At 44.8% G+C, this 26,106-nt stretch overlaps 1 protein-coding gene across 1 annotated transcript in view; it reads right to left on the minus strand.

Annotated features, from left to right (window-relative positions):
* Nucleotides 1–8,112: 8,112 nt before the first annotated feature.
* The window catches only part of CWC15 (CWC15 spliceosome associated protein homolog), a 32,410-nt gene continuing 14,416 nt past the window's right edge, over nucleotides 8,113–26,106 (minus strand). Inside the window, exons 4-7 of the mRNA XM_073613024.1 lie at nucleotides 24,871–24,953; nucleotides 20,090–20,197; nucleotides 14,615–14,733; nucleotides 8,113–8,441 (exon numbers count right to left, since the gene is read on the minus strand). Coding sequence (XP_073469125.1) covers nucleotides 8,312–8,441; nucleotides 14,615–14,733; nucleotides 20,090–20,197; nucleotides 24,871–24,953 — 440 coding nt within the window. The 3' untranslated portion in view covers nucleotides 8,113–8,311. The remainder of the gene's footprint in view (nucleotides 8,442–14,614; nucleotides 14,734–20,089; nucleotides 20,198–24,870; nucleotides 24,954–26,106) is intronic.

Below are 26,106 nucleotides of genomic sequence, written 5' to 3' on the forward strand. Positions count from 1 at the left end.
GTGCTCTCCACCCCTGTTTTTCTGCCCCTCCCCCAGTGCTCTTCGCCACCCCACACTATTAGCCCCCACAGTGCTCTCCACCTCTGTTCTTTTTGGACCCCCAGTGCTCTCAAGTCCCCCCCTCCCAGCGCTCTCCGCTCCCCATCCCTGTGATCTCCACTCCCCCCTGCTCTTTGCCCCCACCCATGTGCTCTCCAACCCCGCCAGTACTCTCTGCTCCCCATTCTTTCCAGCTCCCACCCAGTGCTCTCCACTTCCCCAGGACCAGAGGACAGGCTGACTGGGGCCGGAAAATGAGGATGGCTGAAGGTGCAGGTGGCCAGGGACCACTCCATCTCACAGCAAACAGATCCTCTGGAAGGAGCACTGTCCCCATCCAAAACGAGAACAGACCCTGCCTGCTGCTGGCCATCATGGATATCCTGCTGGCATTCAAGGTACCGTACCGAGCATCAACAACACACCTTCCCACAGACAGGGACTGCTGACTAGGCCATGGGGCACAGGAGGGGCTGCAATGATGGGCACAGTGAAGCTGCATTCCTGGGCACAGTGAGACTGCATTCACGGCACAGTAAAGCTGCATTTGATGGGCACAGTGAGGCTGCATTGATGGGCACAGTGAGGCTGCATTGATGGGCACAGTGAGACTGCAATGATGGGCACAGTGAGGCTGCAATGATGGGCACAGTGAGGCTGCAATGGTGGGCACAGTTAGGCTGCAATGATGGGCACAGTGAGGCCGCATTCATGGGCACAGTGAGACTGCATTCACGGGCAGAGTAAAGCTGCATTTGATGAGCACAGTGAGGCTGCATTGATGGGCACAGTGAGGCTGCATTGATGGGCACAGTGAGCCTGCATTCACGGGCAGAGTAAAGCTGCATTTGATGAGCAGTGAGGCTGCATTTGATGAGCACAGTGAGGCTGCATTGATGGGCACAGTGAGGCTGCATTGATGGGCACAGTGAGGCTGCATTGATGGGCACAGTGAGGCTGCATTTGATTGGTACTGATGAGGCTGCATTTGATGGGCACTGGTGAGGCTGCATTGAGCTCCTGTATCATGTCTGTAGTCTCTGACCATCTCCTTCATCACGTATGCAATCTCTGAGGGAGTCTGCAGAGGAGTCAAGAATGGGAGCACCGCCGGGATGGGGGTCATGGGAGAAGTCAGACAAGTGTGGACTGTGGAGAGGAGCCTATAGGATAAAACCAGAGCCACCGAGCTGAAGCCGACTGACTGAGCCCTACACGGTGCACCTGAGAGGAGATCAGTGACAGCGCCGCTAGGCCAGTCTGAAGGGGGGGTCACTGATGTAAGGGGGGAGTGAATACGATAATGTAAGGGGGCACCGATATAAAGCACAGCCTTATATCAGTAACCCACCCCCCCTTACCTTAGTGTATTCTTTCTGCGGAAGGTGGTCCCCCCCCCCCCCACGTTCTGAGTTCCTGGGGTCCCCCTTGATGATTGATCACTTACCACTTTTAACTGGAATTTGCTTTTATATATATATATATATATATATATATATATATATATATTTATATATAAAGCCCTATGTGATTTCATATCTGTCTTATCTATATATAATACACTCTTCAAATGTGCATTTTATGGTTTTCCCTTTCATGAACAAGAAATCAATGACGTTATGCTGTTGCGCTGGTTTATTAATGCTGTTGCGGTGGTATAATAATGCTGTGGGGCTGGTATGAAATTTTTTCCAGGGCTGGATGTTATTCCCAGTCCGGCCCTGCCGAGTTCTCACACATCGATCGTGTGCGAGGAGGAGATTGCGGTAACAGCTAGTACAGTTAATACAGTATACACCAAATCACACTGATTGCCCTCAGCAATAAAGAGGACCTGTCATCAGCCCATCAAAGTACCTGTCATCAGCCCATCTGAGTACCTGTCACCAGCCCATCTGAGTACCCGAGCACCTGTCGCCAGCCCATCAGAGTACCCGAGTACCTGTCAGAACCCCTCAGAGTACCCAAGTACCTGTCACCAGGCAATCAGAGTACACGAGTACCTGTCTGCAGACCATCAGAGTACCCGAGTACCTGTCCCCAGCCCAGAGTACCCGAGTCCCTATCAGCAGCTCACCAGAGTACCCGAGTACCTGTCTCCAGCCCAGATTACCAGAGTACCTATCTCCAGCCCATCAGAGTGCCTGAGTACCTGTCTCCAGCTTATCAGAGTACCCGAGTACCTATCTCCAGCCTAGAGTACCCGAGTACTTATCTGCAGCACATCAGAGTACCTGTCTCCAGCCCATTAGAGTACCCGAGTACCTATCTGCAGCCCATCAGAGTACCCAAGTACCTATATGCAGACCATCAGAGTACCCAAGTACCTATCTGCAGCCCATCAGAGTACCTGTCTCCAGCTTATCAGAGCACCCGAGTACCTATCTCCAGCCTAGAGTACCGGAGTACATATCTGCAGCACATCAGAGTACCAGAGTACCTGTCTCCAGCCCATTAGAGTACTCGAGTACCTATCTGCAGCCCATCAGAGTACCTGTCGCCAGTTTATCAGAGTACCCGAGTACCTATCTGCAGCCCATCAGATTACCTGAGTACCTGTCTCCAGCCCATTAGAGTACCCAAGTACCTATCAGCCCATCAGATTACCAGAGTACCTGTCTACAGCCCATCAGATTACCAGAGCACCTGTCTACATTCCATCTGAGTACCCGAGTACCTATCTGCAGCCCATGCCTCATAGAATATACCTTGGGGTGTTTGCTTTCCAAAATGGGGTAATTTTGTGGGTAATTCCACCTTCCTGGTGCTCCAGGACCTTCCAAAGTGTGATAGGTAGGAATGAAATTAGATGTGTAATTTATGCTCCTAGAATGCCTGACAGTGCTCCCCGCATGTTGGGCCTCTGTAAAAGTCTCACACATGTGGTATTGCCATACTCAGGAGTAGCAGGATATATTTTGGGGTGTAATTGTTGCTATGTACATGCTATGTTTATTTTTCCTTCCACATTTTCCAAAAACGCGTGGGAAAAAAAAATTTACATGTTCAAAAGACTCATAATGCCTCAGAATATACATTGGTGTGTTTGCGTTCCAAAATGGGGTCATTTTGTGGGAGTTTCCATTGTCCTGGTGCTCCAGGGCCTTCAAAACTGTAATAGGTTGTTAGGAAATTTTATGTGTAATTTATGCTCCTAGAACGCCTGATGGTGCACCCTGCATGTTGGGCCTCTGTATATGGCCAGGCTGTGAAAAAGTCTTACACATGTGGTATCGCCATACTCAGGAGGACCAGCAGAATGTATTTTAAGGTGTCATTGGAAGTATGCATATGCTCTGTATGAGAAATAACTTCTCATGGCAATTTTGTGAAAAAAAAAAAGTCAATTTTCCCAAGAATTGTGGTAAAAGATTACAACTTCAAAAAACTCGCCATGCCTCTTAGTAAATACCTTGGACTGTCTACTTTTCAAAAAGGGGTAATTTGGGGGGTATTTGTACTGTCCTGACAATTTAGGGTCTCAAGAAATGAGTTAGGCCACTTAGTAGACTCTAACTTTCACACAGACCATATAATATACATTAATTTGGGTTATTTTTACCAAAGATATGTAGAAGTATAAATTTTGGCCCAAATTTATGAACAAAAATTATTTATTTGTAAAATTTTATCATAGAAACTAAAATAAAGGGGTTTTCTTTCAAAAATTTTTGCTCTATTTTCACTTATGTCACAAAAAAATTAAAAAACCCAGTGGTGATTAAATACCACCAAAAGAAAACTCTATTTGTGTGAAAAATATAATAAAAATGTTGTTGCATGACTGAGTAATTGGCATTCAAAGTGCGAGAACACTAAAAGCTGAAAATGTAACAGGGCAGGAAGGAGGTATAAGTGCCCAGTATTGAAGTGGTTAAAGAATAGGCAGAGGGCAGGTGAGCTGGAAGGAGCCCACCCCTCCTTAAAGGCACAGGGGCACACTGAACACCCAGCATATAGCACAATGGCAGCAAAGATGTCAGTGGGTTTCCTGGCCAATATAATAAAAAATACAAACAAGTAGCCACTACCCCTACCTTTAACTGGTCTTTGCAGCAAGGAGCACTGGCATGGCAACGTATGCCAAACAAATACAAAGAAATTTCCAAGCTCAAACTTACCAACCAGCCAGCGACCAACCAAATTGACCTGTCTTAACAATATGCATTAAGAACAGGGGTTTATTCTGCATAGATTTGCATATACATGCATGAGCTACAGGCCCCTTCAAGGCACCCTGTTTTCTGTAGTCCCCAACTCTAACTTCTGAGTCTCCACAATGGAAGTACATGCATTTTAATGGCCAGGCAGAGGGCAGGTGAGCCTGGAAGGAGCCCCCCCCCCCTATATGCTAAGGGGGCAGCCAAATTGCCCACAGCTCCAATTGTTAACCACTTGCTTACTGGGCACTTAAACCCCCTTCCTGGCCAGGCCAATTTTCAGCTTTCAACACTGTCACTCTTTGAATGAAAATTGCGCAGTCATGCTACACTGTACCCATAAAATAGAGCTTTCTTTTGGTGATATTTAATCACTACTGGGGTTTTTATTTTTTGCTAAACAAAAAAAAGACAGAAAATTTTGAAAATAAAAAAAAATTGTTATAAAATTTTGCAAACAGGTAATTTTTCTACTTTATTGATGGGCACTGATAGGCAGCACTAAGGCACTGCTGCTAAGGCACTTAGCAGTGCTGATATGCACTGGTAGGTGGCACTGCTTAGCAGCAGTGGGTCTGGAGTGTGCAGGACCGATGTCCTGTCTACTTCAGATGGTAATCGGCTTTTTTTTTTCTGTCCTGTTTACTTCAGATGGTAATCGGCTTTTTTTTTTTCTCCTCACACTGTCAGAAGCCAATTTTTTTTCTCCTCACGCTGTCAAAAGCCAATTACCTGCTCTGATTACATCACATGATCAGCTGTCAATGGCTGACAACTGATCACGTAGTAAGGGGCCGGGCTCATTGACTCGCGGATCACAGAGCGAACAGGGTGCATAGGCAGCTCATGCATTGGGGTGGGGGTACATGGATGCCCTACCGGCAATTAAGACCCACGCTGTAGCAGTCTCTTGGCTATAGCGCAGGCGTGAAGAGGTTAAGGAGAATAGATTCCATCAACAGGCTGGCACCCATCATCAGGATCTTCCATATCAAGGGAAAGAATAACCTCCCAGATGACAGAGCTAGATCCCTAAAACCAGAGTCAGGTGGGCTTCTAGATGAAGACTGGACAGTCTAATGTTTCTTCTGAGGAAGGAGCAACTTTGTCCAGTAAATGTCCAAGACCAGTCCCAATTGTCCAAGTGATGTCCAAAAACTTCTGAAGGTTCAGGATTTATCCAAAACTCTAACATCAGGACAGTTAGGGAGACAGCCCTCCAGAGTCCTTGTTCCTTCAAGAAGAGGGTCAACACTGGAGCTGGCACCTTAGAGAACACATGAAGAGATGATTACAAGCTAAATGGGAGGGGTCACAAATTGGTAAAGCAATAGCCCCACTGCAAAGCATAGCAAGTGTTGATCAGCTGAAAAAAATGGGTATTTGTAAGTAGGCATCTTTTATGTCAACTGAGCCCAAAAAGTCTCTGTGATAAAAAAAAAGTAGCAAAAACAGATCTGATTCCACTCAGAATTTTTTTGCCTCAAGATGGGGCGAATTCTCTGCTTTGAACTAAAAAAAAAAAAAAAAAAAAACCCAAACCATTCCATAGCAGAAAACTGGGTGATGACCTATTGGTCCAAGAATCCATAGAACACCCAATAGAGATGGTAAAGTACTGAGGTGGCACAGGGAGAACAGAGGTCAAAAACTGAGGAGGCAGCAGGGAACATAACACGAGTATGTAACCCTGGGAAAAAACCTTTTGCAACCAGGTGTCGTGGATGCAAGATTTCCAAGTGTTCACAAAAAGCCAATAGACATCCTTCCACTCAGGAAAAAGTGGGTGGACCCTCATGCAGAGGACAGCATCTTGGTAAACCTGGTAGACTTTTGCAGGTGCTTGGAGAACCAAGCCTGAGCGTGTCTCGACAGCCTGAAAGGAGAAGACTTGTAAATGATGCTCCTTAGGCCCTTTCCACTGGGGAAGAGGACAATGAGGTAGCATCCTACATAACAATGAGTTGGTCTGAAAAGGCATTGTCCCTTGAAAGCCATGAAGAGCACACAGTTCCTGCAAGTAAGCTTCATGGTCCAACACTTTAGCCACAAAGCTAAGTCCATATGTTCTGTAACAAGACAGGAAATATCCAACAACCCATTACAGCTAGTTCAGAGCCAGAGGCATTGATCATCTAGAGCAGAGGTCTCAAACTGGCGGCCCTCCAGCTGTTGAGAAACTACCATCCCATCATGCCTCTGCCTGTAGGAATCACACTTGTAACTCTAAGCCTTGCAATGCCTCATGGGACTTGTAGTTTCGCAACAGCTGGGGGGCCACCAGTTTGAAACCCCTGATCTAGAGCCTGTATCAGTCAGATCATGTTTAAGAGATTTAGACTAATCAACCATGTTTTCTCTGTGGCGATTTACCCTGACAGTCACGCTGCTAAAGAAAACACTGCCAAAGAAAGAGCTTCCAGCCTCTAGGCATCTAATGCCTAGTACACACGATGAGAAAATCAGACAAAAAACGCCACTTTCAGAGCGATCGTCCGATAATCTGATCATTAGTGCAGTTTCCAAGACGTCAGTTCATGTGAATATATCTGAAGGGACAAGCACAAATTTTCTTGGCAGAACAATAGCCATTAGGCTAGGTTCACACTGTGACTTCCTTCCGACTTGTGCTGCTATTTAGAGCCTGTACAAAGGCTAGAATCGCACCCAAGTTGGACCAAAGTAATGCAGGAACCTTTTCAAAAATCGGAGCAATCGTGTGGCATCAGTTAAGACGGGTCTCATGGGGAAACATTGCATTTTACATGTCATGCGACTTGGGGTCTCACAAGTCGGATCCCGTGTTGCAGCAGTGTGACCCTAGTCTAACGCAATGAGAGAAGAAGTAATGTTTTTGGCAGCTCTGGACCTGTAACAGAAAGCAACTCTGTGACCACATGCTAACTGCCAGTGATATGTATCAGTAAGCTACTGACATCGCACAGTTCTAATGCCTCTTAGGTGGCATTTCAATGACTGATTTTACTTGCTGCCCCAAGCTTTACATTATGCACTTACAGTATTTTCTTAATCTGCCCAGCTACGAATGTCAAAGAAATGCTAACTAAAACAAAGCTGGCCATACACTAATAGAATCTTGTTCCAAGTTTTTTTCTTTGTTTAAAGAACGCTCGTTCGATTATCTAATGCTTAGACCCCTTTCACACTGGGGCAGTGTGGGCGTTAGCGGTAAAATGCTGCTAGTTTTAGCCCCCTTTCAAACCGGCGCCCATTCATTTCAATGGGCAGGGGCGGTGGAGGAGCGGTGTATACAGCGCTCCCGCGCCGCCCCAAAGATGCAGCTTGCAGGACTTTTTTTGCTGTCCTGCAAGCGTACCACCCCAGTGTGAAAGCACGAGGGAATAAACGAGTGCTTTCACACTGGGGCGGTACATTTGCAGTTTACAGGTGCTATTAGGGCTGCAGAAGAGACAGCTTACAGGTGCTTTTTTTAGTGCAAAAATGCCTGTAAAGTGTCTTAGTGCAGTGAAATCTGTGTTTGTTTTCAACCTCAGTGACAAGGAAATTCAAAGGAGTAGGATAGAAAATATAACTTGAATGAACGAATTTCTAACGGTGAATATGGTTTTCATTTGGTAAAGTCCATTCATTCCAAAATTAGATGTTAAATGTAAACTAAATTTTGAAGTATTTTCAAGTGACATTTTGTCAAATCATTCAATGAACTGAGAATGTTTGTACAAATTTTGCACGAACGCTCATTCAAAAATCTACTAGCATATGGCCAGCTTAAGATTGCTTTAACAGCAGCAAACTGTGTATAAATTAAAAGCATACAATGCAAATAAGGTAGCATGGTGTAATCCCTTTAATAACACAAAGTATAATTCTACACTTAAAACATCATAACAATATAAAAAACAAAACAAAATAAAATAAAAACACAAGAAACTAGAAAAAAAATGGGTGTTTATTCACACAGGGTCACAAAATATGGTGAAGAGAACCTGGGGGGGTCATGGAATATTGCAACAAATTTAATTAGGTGATGGAACTTCCGACTCAACTTAGGAGCAGTTCAAGAGCCAACTGATATCCTCAGATGATAAGTTAAAACATTCAGTCTTCTGGGTGAAGCACATAAAACTGTACTACTTGATGTATTTCTCCATGAATTTCTTGTGGAACTCAGAACGTAGGGTGTCGTTCACAAATCTCTTGTCTTTTTTCATTTCATCCACTCCTTTTGCACAGTTCTTAAACACGACATCATCATCCCACCTGCAGGCAGAGAGATGTCGGGGATGCAGCTTAATAAATACATAGATTTATACAACACAACACAGAAGATGGTCATATACACTTTAACCTCTATAAAATATGGGTGCACAATCTGTGGCCCTACAGCTGTCGCGTAACTACAAGTCCCATCATGCCTCTGCCTTTGGGAGTCATGCTTGTAACTGTCAGCGTTGCAATGTTTTATGGGACTTGTAGTTCTGCAACAGCTGGAGGGCCACAAGTTAAGCACCCATGCTCTAATAGGAGCCTACAACAATCTCTGCAAATCAACACAATTTAAAGTGTTACTAAACCCAGAAACTGCATTCACTATATCTGAGGTGGCCTCCAGCGGTGACAAGGGCTTCGTTTGCAGGTAAGATTCACATACTGTGCTAGTATCCGATGCATACTAGCACATGCGAAAAAAAAAAAAAAAAAAAAAGGAGGCAGCGTTTACTTCTCACTGGTAAGACACAAGTCGTACCACTGTGGATACGACTTTGCCCTGCGACTTGAAGTCCGACATCCATCCGACGTCAAAGAACCAGGATCCGACTTTGATCCCGACAATGCAGGCACTTTGTGTCTAGTAAGGATGAGCCCAGGCGTGTTCGCAAACAGCACGTGCAGAGCCCGCCAGGAAGTCGGCACTGCAGAGCACTAATCACAAGCAGTGAGACATTGTCCCTATGCGTGGCTGCAGAGATCGGGAAATGTCTCAAAGCTTGTGATTAGCGCTTCCCAGTGCCGACTTCCTGGCGGGCACTGCACGTGCTCTTTGCGAACACGCCTGAGCTCATCCTTAGTATCTAGTATGAATATTTAGGGCGAACTCCATGCCAAATAATAAAAAAAAAAAACAAAAAAAAAACGGCATGGGTTCCCCCCTCCAAGACCAGGCCCTTCGGTCTGGCATGGATTTTAAGGGGAACCCCCCACAAACCATACCAGGCCGCATCCCCTCAACATGGGGGGTGGGTGGTTTGGGGCAGGGGGGGGGGCCCTGCACTCCCTATGCCAAAGCACCTTGTCTCCATGTTGATGAGGTCAAGGGCCTCTTCCCGACAACCCTTGCCGGTGGTTGTCGGGATCTGCTGGCGGGGGGCTTATCAGAATCTGGAAGCCCCCTTTAACAAGGGGGCCCCCAGATCTCGGCCCCCCACCCTATGTGAATAAGTATGGAGTACATCATACCCCAACCCATTCACTAAAAAAAAAAAAAAAAAAAAAAAAAAAGTCAAAAATAAAAACACGCTCTTCCGACTTCTTCTCCCTCTGCCGGTTCTTCTAGACCTCTCCGGTTCTTCTCCAGCTGTCCGCTGCCTCTGCCGTGTCCTCTCCACTGTCTTCTCCCTCTGTTGTTCTTCCGATGTTGACTCGATGTTCTCTCCCGCTCTAATGCTGGGTGCGCGGTGTGCCACTACTTATATTGGCATGGGGCGGGGTCACCGGGTGATGTCACCTGGAGGCCCCGCTCCTTGTTATGTCCCCGCCTCATCATACCTCAGGTGGTGACGTCATAAGGGGCGTGGCCTCTGGGTGACGTCACCCGGTAACCTCGCCCCATGCCAATACAAGTAGTGGCACACCGCGCACCCAGCATTAGAGCGGGAGAGAGCGTCGAGTCAACATCGGAAGAACAGAGCGAGAAGACAGCGGACAAGACCCGGCAAAAGAGCGAGAAGACAGCGGACAAGACCCGGCAAAAGAGCGAGAAGACAGCGGACAAGACCCGGCAAAAGAGCGAGAAGACAGCGGACAAGACCCGGCAAAAGAGCGAGAAGACAGCGGACAAGACCCGGCAAAAGAGCGAGAAGACAGCGGACAAGACCCGGCAAAAGAGCGAGAAGACAGCGGACAAGACCCGGCAAAAGAGCGAGAAGACAGCGGACAAGACCCGGCAAAAGAGCGAGAAGACAGCGGACAAGACCCGGCAAAAGAGCGAGAAGACACCGGACAAGACCCGGCAGAGGCAGAAGACACCGGACAAGACCCGGCGGAGGCAGAAAAATCGGAGAGGGCTAGAAGACATCAGCGGAGAAGAACTGGAAGGGGGAGAAGAACTGGCAGAGGCAGAAGACCTCAGCGGAAGAGGCAGAAGAGCCGGAGAGGGGAGAAGACAATCAGAAGAGATGCCTGAGCTGCTTTAATAAATTACTTTAAAAAACCTGTGTACTGTGTTTTATTTTTGACCCTTTTTTTAGGTTAATGGGTAGGGGTACAATATACCCCATTACTCATTCACATAGGGTGGGGGGGCTGGGATCTGGGGGCTTCCAGATTCCGATAAGCTCCCCACCCGCAGACCCAGACAACCAACGTCCAGAGTTGTCGGGAAAAGGGCCCCTGCCCCAAAGAACCCAGCCCCCCATGTTGAGGGCATGCGGCCTGAAGGGTTCAGGCGAAGGGGGAGGGTGTGCTTGCTCGTCCCCACTCCCCTTCCTGACCTGCTGGGCTGCATGCTCGGATTAGGGTCTGGTACTGATTTTGGGGGTTCCCCTTAAAATTCATGCCAGACCGAATGGCCTGGTATGCTCTTGAGAGGGGGAACTCATGCCGTTTTTTTTTGTGTCAGGCCAGTTAAGACGACTCTCATAGGGAAACATTGAATTTCACACGTCATGCGACATGAGCTCAGAATGTCGGAGCGTTTGTCGTACCAGTGTAAACCCGGCCTAAAGCTGAAGTATAGACAAGTAGCTAAATATACAGCTGGAATAAAACAAAATATTAACCCTCAAAAGGAGTTGTAATTCTGTGCAGCCAGCCTTTTGGTCCAGAGACACCTACCAGGCAGTGAGGCAAGGTCTCTCTTCTACTGCTGTAGCAGTGCAGTGCAGCCAAGATCACACCTTCAGCTTTCTGACTGGGTAGTGATGGAAGTCATCCTTTTGTCAGTACATATTGCATTGGCTTCTAGTGCTGCCCATCTTTCTACCAGTTCTGCTATACATTGGATTACAGGAGGGGGATATCAAAACAGTTTCAGGTACTCATACGAGTCCCAGTAAAAATACATTTCAAGCTGAACTCCATTTTAATGTCTCTTTAAATAGTTCTTTTGGGCCAAGCTTTCCCAAATGATCTACTTACTGCAACAACAAGTGCTCTTACTGGGTGCACTGTAATAACTGTATGTAGCCTTAGCTATACACAGTATACAGTGTGGCGTTCCGGCAGTGGGACTCAAACTTCCTGTCCCGTTCTTGGAACAAGATTGAGTAGGGTTGAGCGCCGCTCAGCCATTTACAGGAAGCATTGTATTCTATGAATGAATACAAAGCTTTGATTGGCTGAGGCAGACCTCATCCAATCAGAGGGAGTTTGCATTCATTTCTAGAATACAAAGCTTCCAAAGAATGGCTGAGCGAGCTGAGCTCAACCCAACTAAATCATATTTCATGAGTGGGATGGGAAGTTTGAATCCCAGTGCCAGAACACAGCACTGTGTAAGCCAGGGGTCTCAAAGTACCGGCCCACGGGCCGACCGGTTCCAAGTGGCCCGCAGGCAGGGCCGATCCTAGGCGGGTGGCAGCGGCTGGGAGCTTTCTCTCTCTGTCTCCACTCCCCCACATGCTGATGCAGCCCAGCACGCACAACACAGGAGAGCAGAGCGGAGGGAGGATCCGCCCATCACCCCGCCCACCTTTTCTGTCGAGAAATACCCCCATCGACTAGTGCCCGGGTTGAAGGGCGCATGCGCAACGCATGCGCCGTACGTAACATCACAACAGCTGATTTTACCATCAGCTGTTGTGACGGCGCAGGCGCACAGTAGCCAACAGAATATTTTCTTTGTCAGATTGTGCCCCGCACTCACCCGCGCTCCCGTGGCGAATTCATGTCCATGATGGGCGGATTTCTACACGTTGTGGGCGGATTTATGGGCACTTGGGGGCAGAATTACAAAGCCAGTGCTGCAAAACTTTGTGATGGGCGGATTTCTACATTTCTTGTGGGTGGATTTATGGGCACTTTGTGGCGGAATTAGAAGGCCAGTGCTGCAAAAAAATAAACTTTGTCATATTCCGCCCCAAAGTACCCATAAATCCGCCCACAAGAAATGTAGAAATCCGCCCATCACAAAGTTTTGTTTTGCAGCACTGGCCACGTAATTCCGCTCCCAAGTGCCCATAAATCCACCCACAACATGTAGAAATCCGCCCATCATGGACATGAACTCGCCACGGGAGCACAGAGGAGCGCGGGGCACAATCTGACAGAAAAAAAAATCTGTCAGCTATTGTGCACCTGCGCCGTCACAACAGCTGATGGTAAAATCAGCTGTTGTGATGTTACGTACGGCGCATGCATTACACATGCACCCTTCAACCCGGGCACTATTCGATGGGGGGCATTTCTCGACAGAACACCTGGACGTACGGCGCATGCGCCGTAAGTAATACCACAGCAGCTGATTTTACGATTGTTGTGTCAGCGAGACAGCGTCTGCGCACAATAGCCTACACTCCTCGGCAGCGCGAGGCACAATCTGACTGAAAAATGTCTTTAGCCTATTGTGCGCAGGCGCCATCTCGCCGACACAATAGCTGATCGTAAAATCAGCTGACATGCTATTACGTATGGCGCATACGCAGTTCGTCCCGGGCACTCTTCGATAGCGGGCACTTCGACAGAACACCGGTCCCAGGGTCCTGCTGCCACCTCAGGGTGGAAGATTGTGGCATTCTCAGGGTGTCCTGCCACGAGGCCTGTGATGAAGCCAGGACCTGACAGGAGGGGAGGACTCGGGAGGCAGAAGATCAGGCCACCAGCTGACTGCCAGGAGGAGAGGTAAGTGAGCCATCACACAGAGGCTGTGCAAAGTCCTTAGTTGCGTGACTGGGGTTGAAATTTGTAAAGAGGGGGTATTTGTGGAGTGTGTGTGTGGGTTGGTATTTGTGGAGTGTAAGGGGGGATATTTGTGGAGTGTAAGGGGGGATATTTGTGGAGTGTAAGGGGGGATATTTGTGGAGTGTAAGGGGGGATATTTGTGGAGTGTAAGGGGGGATATTTGTGGAGTGTAAGGGGGGATATTTGTGGAGTGTAGGGGGTAATGCTGGGGTTTAATATTGCGTCCGCTGACACCAGTGCTGGGGGTTAATATTGCGTCCCCTGACACCAGTGCTGGGGGTTAATATTGCGTCCCCTGACACCAGTGCTGGGGGTTAATATTGCGTCCCCTGACACCAGTGCTGGGGGTTAATATTGCGTCCCCTGACACCAGTGCTGGGGGTTAATATTGCGTCCCCTGACACCAGTGCTGGGGGTTAATATTGCGTCCCCTGACACCAGTGCTGGGGGTTAATATTGCGTCCCCTGACACCAGTGCTGGGGGTTAATATTGCGTCCCCTGACACCAGTGCTGGGGGTTAATATTGCGTCCCCTGACACCAGTGCTGGGGGTTAATAGTGCGTCCGCTGAAACCAGTGCTGGGGGTTAATATTGCGTCCGCTGACACCAGTGCTGGGGGTTAATAGTGCGTCCGCTGAAACCAGTGCTGGGGGTTAATAGTGCATCTGCTGACACCAGTGCTGGGGGGGTTAATAGTGCGTCTGCTGACACCAGTGCTGGGGGGTTAATAGTGCGCCCACTGACACCAGTGCTGGGGGTTAATAGTGCGTCCACTGACACCAGTGCTGGGGGTTAATATTGCGTCCACTGACACCAGTGCTGGGGGGTTAATAGTGCGTCTGCTGACACCAGTGCTGGGGGTTAATAGTGCGTCCGCTGACACCAGTGCTGGGGGTTAATATTGCATCCGCTGACACCAGTGCTGGGAGTTAATAGTGAGTCTGCTGACACCAGTGCTGGGGGAAAGGACAGTTTACATGCGGCCCCCATTAGATGTGAAAATTTGCCCTGTGGCCCTCAGGTAATTTGAGTTTGAGACCCCTGGTGTACGCTATACAGCACGCCAAGCAAGCGCACCTGTTAGTGCAGTAAATAGCTCAAGCTTGGCCCAAAAAAACTATTTTAGACATTAACTGTGGAATCAAGCTTTAACATTTTTTTTTTAACCAATTATGAAAAACTTGTTATGGTTTTTTTTTTAAACTTTTATGGGTTTTTTTTTTTTCTTTTTATCTGGCTGGAGATCAGCTTTAGCAGATCCAAAACACAATAATACATATGCACAGGCTATAAATACTGTATATGTATTACTTACCTTCGTTTTACTTTAAAACTGGCTTGAGACTGTGCAGGGCCTGTGAGGTTCAGCAGAGGATTGCCACTTAATATATTCTCCATTCGAATTCTCTCCTCTTCCGCTTTCTGCTCTAATTCCTTTAAGTAATCACATAGATGTTAACGGTCATCTTGCAGTGTTAGAGAACATTTATTTTTCTCAGACTAGATTAGAATGGGGCCATTTTCCACAGAGATTCCCAGTTCTCTGGGTATACTTATTAATATCAGTAAAATATGATGTTGCCGCTTATGGAGCTGTGATTGTAAAGTTGCCTAAACAAAGTATTATAATGAAACAATGTACCATGGAAGCCAACCTGAAATCATGCCAATAGTAGTACCAAAGCTCCTTAACCAGTGATGGTCAACATTATGCTCTACCCCAATCCGTCCGTTTTTCTCCTACTTTATCCACTTTCAGACGATCCCTGAAAACTCATCTCTTCAGAGAAGCCTATCTGGCCCCCACCTAACAACTGTACATTTATCTTCTCAATCAGCACATCACCCACAGTTATTACCTCTTGTATCTTTTGACCTTCCCTCTTAGATTGTAAGCTCTAAGGAGCAAGGCCCTCTGATTCCTACTGTATCAAAGTGCATTGTATTTGTACTGTCTACCCTCAAGTTGTAAAGCGCTACGTAAACTGTTGGCGCTATATAAATCCTGTATAATAATAATAATAATAATAATAAGTCGAAAATCTTATCTAAGAATTTCCATTCGAATTTCGCACCATTAGCGGGTTACAGCAATGGTCGATTTTCGTGCGGCCATCGAACTTGAGTGATCAGGCATGTTGGAAATTTTTCAAAATGAACAATTTTCTAATTAATGTTGGGAGAATCGTGTGAGAAAAAAAAAAATTCCCTGAAAGAAAATAAGATACCTGGCTACGAAAATTATTTTCTGTAGAAACCTACGCTGTCCAAAAAAAAAAACAAACGTAAACAATTTTTTATTGGCTGCAGTTGCACTTAAAAAATGTACCTGTTACAACTTACATACCAATTCAACTTAAGACAAACCTACAGACCCCTAATGAGGCCTACAGGGAAGATACTTTCTCACAATACCAATAAAGAGGACCTTTACTGTGGAAGCTGTGCCCAAAAAAAAGCCAAGCAGATGACAAAAGTTACCAGAATACTTCCTGCAGCTGATCTTTTCTCCATTATTGCCTTACCATTCCTGGTTCCACATGTCACTGTGTGGAGGAGGCCATCATGGTGGATAAGCAGGACTTTGTTTCCTAATGTCAAAGCTGCCCTCCCTTGATGACTGCTCGATAAATATTCTACATCCACCGAGAGAGGTGCAGAAGGCACAGCTACACAGAACGAGTGAAGCATAAGCAAGGAGACCTTGCACTGCAGGTCCTTAGGTACAGTTTCCTTTCCAGCAAGAAGAACAGCGTACAGCGCAGTAGTGCCAATCGATCATTCTCACTCCAAATCCCCTGATGTGAGCAATCCTTAGATCTCACACTGCTAAACGCTTAAGGCACAGGAGTGTACTGACGTTTTCAGGAGAAATCTTTCCGGGTAAAAAAATTACTATTTCTAAATGTTCCCTACATAACAGCAAATCTTCACTTTAAGTAAAGGTCAACTTTAAATAAGGTGCAATGGGTTGAGCCAGTGTCCCCTACGCAGAGTCTTCATAGTAAGCCAAGTTTTCCTAGCATTTTCACTCTTTTGTGCCCCCCCCAAAAAAAACAAAACACTGTTTTATCATCAGGCCCTTCTGTATATACAGTGTATCTGGAAAGTATTCACAGCGCTTAATTTTTTCCACATTTTGTTAGGTTACAGCCTTATTCCAAAAAGGATTAAATTAATTATTCTCCTCAAAATTCTACAAACAATACCCCATTATGACAACATGAAAGACGTTTGTTTGAAATCTATACAGGCTTATTATAAATAAAAACGCACATGTACATAAGTATTCACGGCCTTTGCTCAATACTTTATTAACCGGTTCAATACCGGGCAATTTCACCCCCTTCCTTCCCAGGCCAATTTTTAGTTTTCAGCACTGTCGCACTTTAAACGTCAATTGCGCGGTCGTGCGACGTTGTACCCAAAAGAAATTGACGTCCTTTTTTTCACCACAAATAGAGCTTTTTTTTGGTGGTATTTGATCGCCTCTGCGGTTTTTATTTTTTGCGCTATAAACAAAAGAAGAGCGACAATTTTGAAAAAAAAACACAATATTTTTTACTTTTTGCTATAATAAATAGCCCAATTTTTTTTTAAAAAAACACATTTTTTTCCTCAGTTTTGCCCGATACGTATTCTTCTACATATTTTTGGTAAAAAAAAAAAAAAAAAAAAAAAAAAAATCGCAATAACCGTATATTGATTGGTTTGCGCAAAAGTTATAGCGTCTACAAAATACAGGACAGATTTATGGCATTTTTAAAAAATATATATTTTTAACAAAATAATAAGATTTTTTTTGGTAACTGCGACATTATGGCGGACACATCGGACACTTTTGACACATTTTTGGGACCATTCACATTTATACAGCGATCAATGCTATAAAATTGCATTGATTACTGTGTAAATGTGACAGGCAGTGAAGGGGTTAACCACTAGGGGGCGGGGAGGGGTTAAGAATGTTTCCTAGGGAATGATTCTAACTGAAGGGGGAGGGGACGCTCTAGGGGAGGAGACCGATCAGTGTTCCTCTGTTCTGGGAACACAGATCGCTCTCCTCAGAGCTGACAGGCTGTGGATCTGTGTGTTTACGGCGGCCGCCGGGCACACGCACCGGGTCCCGGGAACGTGGCGGGCGCGCGCGCGCTCCCGGCGGCGTGCGCACGCCCCCTAGACGGCCGGGAATCCCAGGACGTCATATGACGTCCACCCAGGATGGGAGATCCCATCTGTGGATGTCATATGACTATGGGCGGGTAGGGAAGTGGTTAAAGCACCTTTGGCACCAATTACAGCCTCAAGTCTTTTTTGAGTATGATGCTACAAAGCTTGGCACACCTATTTTTGGGGAGTTTCTCCCTTTCTTCTTTGCAGGACCTCTCAAGTTCCATCAGGTTGGATTGGGAGCGTCAGTGCACAGCCATTATCAGATCTGTATTGGCCAGGTGATGAGCGGATCCTGGTTTCCTCCAGACATGACTCTTGCCATTCAGGCCAAAGAGTTCAATCTTTATGTCATCAGACCGGAGAATTTTGTTTCTCATGGCCTGAGAGTCATTCAGGTCCCTTTTGGCAAACTCCAGACAGACGGTCATATGCCTTTTATTGAAGAGTGCCTTTTATTGAGGAGTGCCTTTTGTTTGAGGAGTGGCTTCCATCTGGACACTCTACCATACAGGCCTGATTGGTGGAGTGCTGCAGAGATGGTGGTTCTTCTGGAAGGTTCTCTTCTCTCCACAGAGAAACGCTGGGAGTTCTGTCAGAGTGATCATCAGATTCTTGGTCACCTCCCTGATTAAGTCCTTTCTCCCCCGATCGCTCAGTTTGGCCAGACGGCCCGCTCTAGGAAGAGTCCTGGTGGTTCCAAACTTCTTCCATTTATAGATAGGGGCCACTGTGCTCATTGGGACCTTCAATACTGCAGAAATGTTTCTGTACCCTTCCCCAGATCTGTGCCTCAATACAATCCTGTCTCAAAAGTCTACAGACAATTCCTAGGACTTCATGGCTTGATTTGTGCTCTGACATGCACTGTTAACTGTGGGACCTTATATAGACAGATGTGTGCCTTTCCAAATCATGTCCAATCAACTGAATTGACCACAGGTGGACTCCAATCAAGTTGTAGAAACATCCCAAGGATAATCAGTGGACATATGATGCACCTGATTTTAAAGTGTCATGGCAAAGGCTGTGAATACTTATGTACATGTGATTGTGTCTTTTTTTTTTTTTAATACATTTGTAAAGATTTCAAACAAACTTCTTTCACGTTGTCCTTATGGGGTATTGTTTGTAGAAATTTGGAGGCAAATAATGAATTTAATCCATTTTGGAATAAGGCTGTAACATAACAAAAGTGAAGTGCTTTCCGGATGCACTGTATGGATGAATTGCCTTTAACACAAAAGGCGCATGGAATGGCCTATTTATGACTTAGGAAACCACCATAGCCACATGCCTAAGTATTGTGCACAAACACTTTTTTTAATGTTTTTTCTTTAGGGAGTTCATATAGGAAATAAAGTTGATGGAATAATTTTATGTTTCTAATAAACATTAGGACTTTTTTTTATCTCTAGCTGAGATAGATACACAAGTACCAGATAATATATTTGCTTAATCATGTAAAGAAAAAGAAAAAAAACAAAACAAAAGAACTTTAGACTTCCCTGCATCTGTGACCTGATATACATACAGCAGTCCCTAAAACATAAAAGCGAGAACCACACTGCTGCTGGGAAGAGTAAAAGAAAGAAAACTAAAAACGAAAAGCTACCCCCTAGTGGTTAACATTTAAACTGCAGAAATTAAAGAAGATACATTTCAAACATGTCTACTTATGCCAGCTGTGAAGCTTGCTTATGCCCCATGATAACACTACCTGCTTTTACACCTTCCCAACAATTTACAAACCTTGCTAAGCATTGTTTAATATAAGCACATACACTTACAATGGACATACTAGAACATAACCATTAAAAATATGCTAAGAGGCCCAAAAGAAAGTATTCACACATCATCACAAATAGAACACACGGGTTTAACCCCTTCCCACCCAGCCGCAGTGCCCCTTTAAAAGTTTGAACACCCTGGGGGCAGGGAGGATCGGCGATCACGTGACCATGTGACGTGATTGGTTACATGTGTGTGGCATGTGGGTGACAAAGCGCACCCTTTTGCCACTGCACATGTGTGTTACATGGGCGGCAACAGGTTAATGAAAATCTAAAGGACATTGGCTGGAGACAAGTTTTGCCTTGGTGGCCACCTAGACCCCCATGTTACACCTCAGATGCCATCTAGATTAAATCATCCATTTGTCCAACTTGCATACAGCGGTTTCTGGCTTATTAGCTTTCATCAGCGAAAACCAAAGTTTCTCTGAAACATTAAAAGGCACTATAACCAACCAGATTATTCTGGAGTTGGCAGACCAGAGAAAAACACATTTACATACAAAAACATTTTTCCACAAAAGGTAGGTCATTGTCCTTCAACACTCAGCAGCTGACGGTCATTGTCAGTAAATACAAATGGCAGCAATGAGGAAAGGGAGGTGAAAGATGACAGACACAGAGAAGTGAAGGGGTATGTACAATGACAAGCCATGATACAAGAATACTGCACACGTTGTGAAAATGCTTTTGTTATAAAACATTTTCGGTACAGAAATTCCAAGCAGTAAATAAACTAGTGATATGTAACAAAAGTAATGAGTTTTGTTTTGTTCTTCATTGAATAAGTTCAATCAGGAATTTGCGTCCAAGCTCCTCGCCCTTACCTTGCGAGCCTGCTCCTCTGCTCGCTCCTTCTTAATCTTCTCCAGCTCTGCCAAGAGGGCGGCGGTATCATCATCGCTGTCTTCATCGGAGTCATCGTCATCATCTTCCTACAGGGAAATATATAAAACACGTTTTAAGAACTGTTCAGAGTGAGCGCAAAACAATCATCCGACTGAGCTTAGCCTAATAGCGCAGCTAACCTCACATCATCCAATCAGAGAACATCTTATATTTTTTAAACCAGCTGGGAAGGTGGATTTCTCATGCACCCTGCTGGATAATGCTGCAGGGAATGGAAGAGACTGGGAAGATATTTTACATAATTTCCCTAAGCTTCCTGCAGACAGAGCAATGTACTGCTAATTGAAAGAGCTGCAGGTGGAACTAGGAATGGCTGCTCACCGATAGGGCTCTCAACTGTGACAATATCTACACAGCTAGAAGAAAGGCTGACCATCCTGCACTAATTGCACAGCAGAAGGAAGAGTGTTGTCACCAAGTGTATAAGGAAGTATCTTATACACGGGTATAAAACATTTCTATCAAATCCAAAAACCCATAGTACACTTACAAGAAGGTTCCTGGTGAAAGTGCACTATTAAAAGGAATGATAAAAAGTGCAGAGAAATGCTTGCCTGCTTTCATGTCCTCGCAGGCAGAAATGGTGCAGAATGTCACTCAGTGACACTTGTCCTTCTCACCAGTGAGGGAGAGACACCCTGGAGGCAGGACAGTATTGCCCTGCCCTGTAGGCTGATCTCAATGTTAGTGAGCGGTCACTGGTGACAGAATCACAATATGTGACATGACCCTTGTACTACAAACACTTGAAACAGGGTGTATGCCGGGCTGTCTGATCCTGCACCCGATTCTGATTGCTACGCCTTCATCCACAGGAGAGGAGACTGGGGAATGTTCCTTCCCTGGGAATGTGTACCTGCGATTCTGCTATTACATATCAGATCAGATGTTTTGCTGCCTGAAAAGTAATTTAACCACTTCAATACCGGAAGGTGTACTTCTACACCTTCCTGCCCAGACCAATTTTCAGCTTTCAGCACTGTCGCAGTTTGAATGACAATTGCGATCATGCTACACTGTACCCAAACTAATTTTTTGTTCCCACAAATAGAGCTTTCTTATGGTCGTATTTGATCACCTCTGCGGTTTTTATTTTTTGCTAAACAAATAAAAAAAGACCGAAAATTTTGAAAAAAAAAATGTTGCTTTTGTTTCTGTTAAAAAAATGTGTAAATAAGTTATCTCTTTCACTGATGGGCACTGATACGGCGGCACCGATGAGGTGGCACCAATGAGCGGGCACTGACGATGGGCACTGATATGCGGCACTGATATGCAGCACTGTTGGGCATTGATAGGTGGCACTCATGGGTGGCACTGGTTGGCACTGATGGGCATTGATAGGGTGGTACTGATAGGCGGCACTGATAGGCATCCCTGGTGGCACTGGCAGGCATTGGAGTGGGCACTGATTGCCTGGGCACAGATTGGTATTTCCCTGGGGGTCTAGGAGGCATACCTGGTGGTCCACTGTGGTGGCCATCCTGGTGGTCCTTGGCGGGATCCGAGGGGGGCTGTGCTGATAAACAATCAGAACAGACCTCCCCTGTCAGGAGAGCAGCCGATCGGCTCTCCTCTACTCGCATCTGTCAGACGCGAGTGAGGAAAAGCCGATCACCGGCTCTTCCTATTTACATCGTGATCAGCTGTGATTGGACACGGCTGATCATGTGGTAAAGAGTCTCCGTCAGAGACTCTATGCCTAGATCGGAGTTGCGGTGTGTCAGACTGACGCACCGCAACAACGATCGCCAAGATGTGCGCCCCCGGGGGCGCGCAGCGGCTTAATAGCCTGATCACGTCATATGACGTCCGGTAACCACTTTGCCGCCATCATTTTGCTAAATGGCGGGCGGCAAGTGGTTAACAAAAAAAAAAAAGGAAATTTTTTACTGCTGCACACATACATATTAATATTATATATAATCACACATATGCACACACACAGTAGTGTGGTCCATATATATTTGGACACAGGCACAATTTTAGTTTTTTTCAGGTATTTACTAAAATATATTCAAGCTATAGTTATATAATGGATATGGGCTGAAAGTGCACACTCTCAGGTTTATTTGAGTGTGTGTACATCCAAATCAAAAGGAAGGGTTTAGGAATTACAGCTCTTAATAGCCAATCCCCTTTTTCAGGGTTTCAGGGGACCAAAACCCTTGGACAATTGAATCAAAAGGCGTTTCACAGCCAGCTGTGGGCTACTCCTTCGTTATTTCTTCATCAATTAAGCAGGTAAAAAGGTCTGGAGTTGATTCTAAAGCCCCGTACACACGATCCGAAAATCGGATGGAAAAATTTGTACGACGAGCTCTCTGCCGACTTTCGGATCGTTAGTACGGTGCTTTCGACAGCAGATTTCTCTTTTTCGTTAGACAAAAGCTGGATGTGCAGACTATAAAATTTTTGGCGGATGTGAACTCAACATCCGATTTTCGTTTCATTTGTACGGTTTTCGTATGAAAAAAATTGTAAGAGCAAGACTACGCATGCTCAGAAACAAAAGAATGCATACAAAACTATTCAACATATTATGTCACTTCTGACGTTGTATTCTGTCGTACGAAAATTTTCGTATTGTGAGTAACCTCTTCACTTCCGACATGAGACTAGCATGCCACAAAAAAACTGACGTTCAGTCGTCTGAAAAGCTAAGCGCGTGTACGAGACTTAAGTGTGGTATTTGCATTTGGAATCTATTGCTGTGAACCTACATCAAAGGGGTTGTAAAGGAAAAAAATTTTTCACCTTAATGCATTATATGCATTAAGGTGAAAAAACTTTTGACAATACCGCCGCCCCCAGCCCCCCCGTTTTACTTACCTGACACCTCGAATCTCCGCTGCTCGTTCCCGTCATCTCTATTGCAGCTCAGCCTGGTCGCTGATTGGCTGCAGTGGATGGATTGAAAGCAGCGCAGCCATTGGCTCGTGCTGCTGTCAATCACATCCGATGACGCGGCGCGCCGGGGGGCGGGGCCGAGTGATACAGTGAGCGGCTATAGCCGCCGGCTGTATCACGGGAGCGCGCCCGCAAGAACTAACCACCATGCAAGGGAGCTCGCATTAAGGTGGATAGTTCTTGCGGGGAGGAGCTGAAACAGCCGCCGAGGGACCCCAGAAAAGCAGGTTCGGGGCCACTCTGTGCAGAACGAGCTGCACAGTGAAGGTAAGTATAACATGTTTGTTATTTTTAAACAATAAAAAAAATTACCTTTATAACCCCTTTAAGCGTTCAAAGGAGCTGTCCATGCAAGTGAAACAGGCCATTGTAAGGCTTCAAAAACAAAACAAATCCATCAGAGAAATAGTAGCAACATTAGGAGTGGCCAAATCAACAGTTTGGTACATTCTGAGTAAAGAAGAACGCACTGGTGAGCTCAGCAACATAAAAAGGACTGGATGTCCACGGAAGACAACAGTGGTCGATGATTCACATCCAGACAAGTGAAGGACACTCTCCAGGAGGTGGGAAATCATTGTCAAAGACAACAATCAAGAGAAGACTTAACAAGCGCAAATACAGAGGGTTCACCACAAGGTGCAAACCATTCATAAGCCTGAATAGAAAAGCCAGATTTTGCCAAAAAATATCTAAAAAAGCCAGACCAGCTCTGGAAAAGCATTCTTTGGACAGATGAAACTAAGATTAATCTGTACCAGAATGATGGGAAGAAAAAAGTGTGGAGAAGGCTTGGAACAGCTCATTATCCAAAGCACACAACATCATCTGTAAAACATGGTGGACCTTGCAGTGTGATGGCATGCATGACTTCCAGTGGCACTGGGTCATTGGCGTTTATTGATGTGACAGAAGGCAGAAGCGGCCGAATGAATTCTGCAGTGTTTAGAGATATACGGTCAGCCCAGATTCAGCCAAAGGCAGCAAAGTTGATTGGACGGCGCTTCACAGTACAGATGGACAATGATCCAAAACACACTGCAAAAGCAACGCAGAAGCTTTTGAAGGAAAAGAAGTGGAATATTCTGCAATGGCCGAGTCAATCATCTGATCTCAACCCAACTGAGCATGCATTTCACTTGCTGAAGGCAAAACTAAAAGCAGAAAGACACACAAACATAAAACAACTGAAGAGAGCTGCAGTTAGCGCCTGGCAAAGCATCAGAAAGGAGGAAACCCAGTCTTTGGTAAGGTCCATGGGTTCCCGACTTCAGACAGTCATTGCCAGCAAAGGATTCTCAACAAAATATTAAAAATGAACATTTAATTTATGATTATATTCATCTGTCCAATTACATTTAAGCCCCTGAAAATGGTGGTGGTGGTGGGGGGCGTTGTATAAAAATGGTTGCAGTTCCTAAAATTTGTATTTGAAATTTATGTTCAACCCCTTGAATTAAAGCTGAAATTCTGCACTTCAAAATCATTTGGATTGTTTCATTTTAATTTTATTCTGGTGGCATACAGAGCCAAAAGTATGAAAATTGTGCCTGTGTCTATATACATTACACACACACACAAAATGTAAATATAAAATATATATATATATATATATATATATATATATATATACACACATACACACCTATTCTTTTGTGGTATCCCAGTTTTGAGTTCACAAATTGTTTTACTATCACATAAATACACACACACACACACACTATAGTATTTATTTTAAAGCTTGACTGTGAAATGACAGCTTGTAACAAAATCTGAGCCTGATACATACGTCTGTGAGTGGGTCATCTGCATCCAGATTTGCTGCTGGAATCTGGTCTAGACGAGGCTTCTTTGACAGGGATGATGTGTGCTCTAAAGAAAAAAAAAAGGGTCACATTTTTAATAGAGAAATTAGATCGAATGTCATGTTATGCATTTCAAATAAAAATAGAAAATCAACTTGTCTTTCATTGAGAAAAAAAAAAAGGTTTCAGCTAAAGTTTGTTGGGTTTATCAGTAAAGACACTGAAACCTGTGCGATAAACAAACTAAAATCGAACATCTTTAACATGTTTCTGCAAATTTTAGTGCACAATTACCATTTTATTTCAAGACCTAAAGCTTATGTAAAAGTACACCATTAACAAGCAGGCTAGCAAATCACATCCAGTCCTGTCAGCTTTTAAATAGCACTGTATTTTTGTTAGAAAAAGTCTGTCCTGTACTGGGGGCGTGGCTCACTCCCAAGTATCCGCCCCGTGCACCAACATTAATCTTGATATTGACAGCCAAACTCATTTGTGGTTTCTTGTCCTTTACCAGCAAACTACAGATCAGTCTAATCATCCAATCTAACAAGTCCATCCATGGCTGGCCATACATGGTGCAAATTTCTTTCCCGCAACCAAAGAAATTTGCACGATTCCTCAACAACACGGATAGTGCATTGTGCTTCCTACTTAATACCGTTCCTGTATCATCATCATAAACGACCCTTTTCATGTTCTCTCCTTTAATATATTTTTATGTTAAGTTTATTCTTTTGTGGTATCCCAATTTTGAGTTCACTCATTTTTTTTTTTACTATCACATAATAATTCTTAATAATGTTGAAGCTTTTTTACTGTCACACAGTACACCTTTTACAATCGTAGATATTTATTCATTATATATTTTACTTATTATACGATCAATCACATGCACGATTAGCTTCACAAACAAGTTTACATGATTTCTTTTGTTGGTTTTGCAGGATTTTTTTCTAACTATTCAGTTATTTGATTTTTTTCATTCAGTTATCAATATTTTATTATTTACATTTCATCACCATTGATTATTAGATTACACATTTTATTTTCTATTATTATAAATTCTTATATCATCACTTTTATTGTCACTATTCTTATTTTACAAGTCATTTTTGCTCTTTTACCCTCTCATGCTTTCTAACTCTTCTGATACATCTACTTTTATTCTCGTTATTCCTGCCCACTAAGGGTTAATTACAGCATAAATAGTGTTACAA

Source organism: Aquarana catesbeiana, linkage group LG02 (assembly GCF_042186555.1).
Source record: "Aquarana catesbeiana isolate 2022-GZ linkage group LG02, ASM4218655v1, whole genome shotgun sequence".
Lineage (NCBI taxonomy): Eukaryota > Metazoa > Chordata > Amphibia > Anura > Ranidae > Aquarana > Aquarana catesbeiana.